Here is a 5,699-nt window from a genome sequence, read left to right on the forward strand (position 1 = left end):
TTTTTTTTTTTTTTTTTTGAAATACCTTCAAGATTCGAATCCAACCTTCCCACCCTAAATGAAAAAAATAAAAATAAAAATAAAATAATATGCTCATATGGGAGTTTTGTTTTGTTCTCTTTAAACGGGACATAAGGGAACTAATTTATACACCACTTGTTACGTGATTTGCGAGTAGATTAATAACAATAATGATTTATTAACATCCTAATCATTGTTAATTTGTTAGTTGAAGGTCTCGAGACAAATTAACCCTTAAAGAAATCAATTTACAGCACTAGCTACATGAATTTGCATCTGAGGTAGATTAATAATAATATTAGTTAAAGGAATCAATCTGATTATACCAAAGACTCAGAATTCTGTGCGTTTCTTGACCTAGTGATCTCTATTGAGCCCTCAATGTCGGTGGCTCGGGTTAAAAGTTAAAAGTAAGGCGATGGTTTTGAATTTTGAGCAAGTCTAATCTGTGGGCTAAGTCAAGACAATCTGCACTGTTTAATAAACAAAAAGATTTGTCTATTTATCAATAATGTTAAGAATACAATTTCACAATATTTGAAATGACTGATTGTCATTAATTAGTGTAATATTATTTTTGTATGTAAACTTTAATTATGTCATGCATGATACATGCGTGAAACTTTCATATGGCCTGTCATCATCAACTTGTCCTTCTTGTTAATTAGCATTATTAATGTCATAGTTATAATAAACTTGGTGTTGCTGCCATTATTTATAGGTCCACTACTAGTACCTTTATATCCATTCTACTTCTTTCAGTTCTTTGTATTCTAGTACTATCTTCCCATCTTAAAAAAAAAAAAAAAAAACCCTTCTTCCTCTAAGAAAAAGAGCCAAAAATATCATGGAAAAAGTAGAAGACATTGTGATTGTGGGAGGTGGAATTGCTGGCCTTACAGCATCTTTAGGACTTCATAAGTACCCTTCATCTCTTTCTTTTTATATGCATGTACATATTTTTAAACTTCGATTTGATTTTAAAAATATATTTATTCAGCTTATGTACAATTTTTAAAATCCTTTTTTTCCTAAGTACAACAGTATTTTTTTTTTTTTTTCACTTTAAGCAAAGAAGCTAATCCTAAATAACACGTTAGAGGGATTAAATTCTTGTTAAGACTCCTAACAATGCAAATATTTTGTAGGTTGGGTATTCGAAGCTTAGTATTGGAATCCTCGCATAGTCTAAGAATCACTGGATTTGCCTTTTCAGCATGGACAAATGCTTGGAGGGCACTAGATGCTATTGGCCTTGGTGACTCCCTCCGACAACAACATAAACAGTTTCTTTGGTAAGTACTAAAAGTAGACTTCTCTCTTTCATTAAGAAGAAGCCAAAACAGGCAGAGTACAAATACTGTGAAATTTTTTTTACTGTATAAAGTGCAATAATACAATCATGTGGATTGTGGACTATCAAAATCTAGAAAGTGTTGGGCGCTTTCCAATTTTGTTAGAGATTTGGCATATGAGTTTGTTTAATGATCAATCTAAGGCAGTAGCCACCAACACTTATACACATACTCATGGGTGATGGGTCCATAAGATACATCAGTAAAAATACTTTGCATTTAATTTTATACTTCACCAATTGCAACATGTCACACCTTTTTTTTTTAATTTTTAATTTAAGTAACCAAAGTTGTAAATAGAAAAAATTACACTGCATATTACAGTTAATGAAGTATAAAAGTGGAACACTACCAATGAGATAGAGAAGATTTATATTCAAATAACACTTCCGCCACTTCTCAATTCTTATAGTTGAGTGAGTGATACCTATATCCATCGCCATTTGAAGGCTAGCAAAAGGAACTGACCTCCCAGCACAGATACAAGAAAACACACACCATGTTAACTGACCAGCAGATAATTGTATGCAGGAATGTGGCCACCTCTACAATTACAGGAGATCAAACCACAGCCATGTCATTTAAAGCAAAAGGAAAACTGTAAGTCAAAGCTCTACTTATGGTGTTAGTGCTCATATATCATACAAGTTATAACCTATTAGCTCTCTCTCTCTCTCTCTCTCTCTCTCTCTCTCTCATATTGATAGGGATGGCAAACTTTCCCTACCTTAGTCCCTACCTAACTCGGGGTTTCTCCTGCCCCATCCTAAATGAGTTTATATATAAAAATTTAAATTTTTTAATTTAAATATGTTTGGGGATAAGGCACCCATGATCCAATCCCATCTTTTCTCAATGACATCCTTATCCATATATTGAGCATTCACACCAACTCATTAGATTATCTAATTTACACCGGTTAAATATCTATTTTACATTATATTTCATTAAAATACGATTCCTTTATTAATTTTGTTATTACTCTCTCAAGTTATTCATATTTACCTCTCTCTTTTATATATGAGTAAAGAAATATTAAAAAATGGATTTACATGTCAATAATAACCATGTATATTTACACGGTTATTATAGCAACAATGTAAATTAACACATTTTTAGATTGAATGACATAGGTGATTTTTAATACAAAATTAACACCTAATGCTATTTTACACATTTGCTCCCAAAAAAAAAAAAACCAATTTATTTTTTTCACTTTTCTCTTCCCATCAAAGGCAATTGCATGGCAGATCTCAATCCGTATTGGACCCAATTCAAGACGACATTTCCATAAAAATAATTTTTCCACTGTGATCAAATTCTATTGTTGTAGCGCAATCTAATTATCAAAAAAAGAAAATTTATCATGTAAAAGTTTTAAAATTTATCATCTAATTATAAAAGTTTTGCTCTTATTATATCTTGCAGAGAAAGACGTGGAAGATGACCCAGCTAAACTGAAGCAATTTGCATTAAGCAAGTTAGCAAATGTACCAGATGAAATAAAGGCCATTGTTGAAAACACTGAACTAGAATATATTATGTTATCCCCATTAAGGTATAGACATCCCTGGGACCTTATCTGGGGAAACATCAGTAAAGGCAATGTTTGTGTGCTTGGTGATGCACTCCACCCCATGACCCCAGACCTTGGCCAAGGTGCTTGTTCAGCCTTAGAAGATGGTGTTGTTTTAGCAAGGTGCCTTGCTGGGGCTTTACTCACGAAAGAACAAAGTGGAGAATCAACCGAGAAAGTTGATAGCGAAAGCGAGCAATATAAGAAAATTGAGATGGGGTTGAAGAACTATGCCAAAGAGAGGAGATGGAGAAGCATTGTTCTCATAAGTACAGCTTATGTGGTTGGTTTTTTCCAACAGGGTGATGGGAAATTAACCACCTTCTTAAGAGACAAATTATTGGCTGCATTCCTGTCGNCTCCCTTTCTTATCTTTTATCTCCAAAAATATAGATTATTTTATTAGTCTGCATTTTTGGTACTTTGCACCTTGTTGGATGTATCTGTAGCCCAAATAGGTAGACCTAGAGAAGGTATGACTATGAAACCCCAATTAGATTTAAGGCTCAATTGTTGAGTGGATCATTTAAACATCTTTTTCATACTCAATTAAAAAGATGAGTTAGATTTATTTATTTATTTTTTTTCCTTCTGGTATTTAAAAAGCATACATATATGTGTTTTTTAGCATAATTAAATAATATGGTACTTGGGACTTATTGGAGTATCATTTTTTTAATATAAGGCATTGATTGGGTGTGATGGAGTGAACTCAGTGGTGGCAAAGTGGCTGGGCTTCAAGGCACCGGCTTTCACAGGGAGAGCTGCTATCAGGGGTTGGATAAATTTCAAGTCCAACCATGGGTTTGAGCCCAAGCTCTTGCAATTCATGGGGATAGGCTTTCGATCTGGTTTTCTTCCTAATGATGATACTAGCATCTATTGGTTTTTCACATCCAACGGTGAGCCCAAATTCCAAGTGTGTTTGGATGCACCTTATTAAATTATATTTTTGTTGAAAAGCAATGCAAGAAAAGATAAAGACAGTTTTTTTTTTTTTTACAATGGTTAAGTTGGTGAGTTGTAAATACTAAATAGTAGAAAATAAAGTGATATCGGTAGTAGATTTAGATGAAAATCAATAACAACTTAACAACTCAATAATTATAAAATTTGTTGTGAAAAATATTATGTATGTAACATGGTTACATGGCTCTTAAAGCATGTTTATTGGAAAATGTTTTCTGGTAATTTTGAGCAAACATGGAGGATAGAGCTATGCATCCTTTAGTGTAGGACCGGATTGAGATAGAATGTCATAAGGATTATTGCATGAGATTGAAAGTTAAATATATATATATATATATATCATTTTTATTCTCGATTTTTGGATCATAATTTTTTTAAAACTTTTAATTTTTAATTTTTTTTCACTTTTCTCTTCCCATCAAAGGCAATTGCATGGCAGATCTCAATCCGTATTGGACCCAATTCAAGACGACATTTCCATAAAAATAATTTTTCCACTGTGATCAAATTCTATTGTTGTAGCGCAATCTAATTATCAAAAAAAGAAAATTTATCATGTAAAAGTTTTAAAATTTATCATCTAATTATAAAAGTTTTGCTCTTATTATATCTTGCAGAGAAAGACGTGGAAGATGACCCAGCTAAACTGAAGCAATTTGCATTAAGCAAGTTAGCAAATGTACCAGATGAAATAAAGGCCATTGTTGAAAACACTGAACTAGAATATATTATGTTATCCCCATTAAGGTATAGACATCCCTGGGACCTTATCTGGGGAAACATCAGTAAAGGCAATGTTTGTGTGCTTGGTGATGCACTCCACCCCATGACCCCAGACCTTGGCCAAGGTGCTTGTTCAGCCTTAGAAGATGGTGTTGTTTTAGCAAGGTGCCTTGCTGGGGCTTTACTCACGAAAGAACAAAGTGGAGAATCAACCGAGAAAGTTGATAGCGAAAGCGAGCAATATAAGAAAATTGAGATGGGGTTGAAGAACTATGCCAAAGAGAGGAGATGGAGAAGCATTGTTCTCATAAGTACAGCTTATGTGGTTGGTTTTTTCCAACAGGGTGATGGGAAATTAACCACCTTCTTAAGAGACAAATTATTGGCTGCATTCCTGTCGTCGTTGCTATTGAAGAGGGCTGATTATGATTGTGGGAAGCTCAACATTTCTTGAATGCAGTCATATGCATTTGCTTTGTATTATTGTTGGTATTTTTCACTTTGACAATGTCAATTAGTATAAACTGAGAAACCCTCGCAATGTTCATTCATGTTTGGTAGTGATCATTTAAAAAAAAAAAACGTTTTCTGTATAAAGGTCAAATAATATTATTTCAACAATAATTTAGTTATTAACTTTTAGTATGGATTTGAGAATGGTTAACAATTTTTAATTGTGGTGTTTGTACATGAAAAAATAAAAATGAAAGCTTAATCAAGTAATTCGTAAATAAGCTCAAACTTATTAAATAAAATTAAAAATGAGCTTGTGTTCAAAATAAAATAAATGAATAACTTTTACATTTCAATACTTGACTCAGTTAAACCTATTCACAACCAAGCAAACTTTGCTAGGTTGAGAGAATGAAAAATATTAAGAGAATAAAAAATATTAATTTATATTTTCTATTATTATATATCAGGTTGAGGAAGAGCTGCAGGTGGACGATCGAGAGTTCTTCCGAACTTGTACGAAAAAGTTAGTCTCCCTTGGGCCTGCCTGTTCTTGTTTAGAACACTTCGTGTGACTAATTTCTTGTCATCAGCATCTCCAA

The 5,699-nt window shown here is 32.9% G+C and overlaps 2 protein-coding genes across 2 annotated transcripts; both read left to right on the forward strand.

Annotated features, from left to right (window-relative positions):
- Window positions 1-725: 725 nt before the first annotated feature.
- LOC136063794 (monooxygenase 3-like) lies at window positions 726-3,358 on the forward strand. Its single transcript, XM_065764691.1, has 4 exons — window positions 726-942; window positions 1,170-1,316; window positions 1,908-1,976; window positions 2,728-3,358. Exons 1-4 carry the CDS (start codon window positions 869-871, stop codon window positions 3,356-3,358), a joined length of 921 nt encoding a protein of 306 aa, XP_065620763.1. The 5' UTR covers window positions 726-868.
- LOC136063796 (monooxygenase 2-like) lies at window positions 3,349-5,283 on the forward strand. Its single transcript, XM_065764696.1, has 2 exons — window positions 3,349-3,854; window positions 4,539-5,283. Exons 1-2 carry the CDS (start codon window positions 3,782-3,784, stop codon window positions 5,096-5,098), a joined length of 633 nt encoding a protein of 210 aa, XP_065620768.1. The 5' UTR covers window positions 3,349-3,781; the 3' UTR covers window positions 5,099-5,283.
- The last annotated feature ends 416 nt before the right edge of the window (window positions 5,284-5,699 follow it).

This window comes from Quercus suber, unplaced genomic scaffold (assembly GCF_002906115.3).
Source record: "Quercus suber isolate HL8 unplaced genomic scaffold, Cork oak 2.0 scaffold_578, whole genome shotgun sequence".
In the NCBI taxonomy this organism is placed as follows: domain Eukaryota; kingdom Viridiplantae; phylum Streptophyta; class Magnoliopsida; order Fagales; family Fagaceae; genus Quercus; species Quercus suber.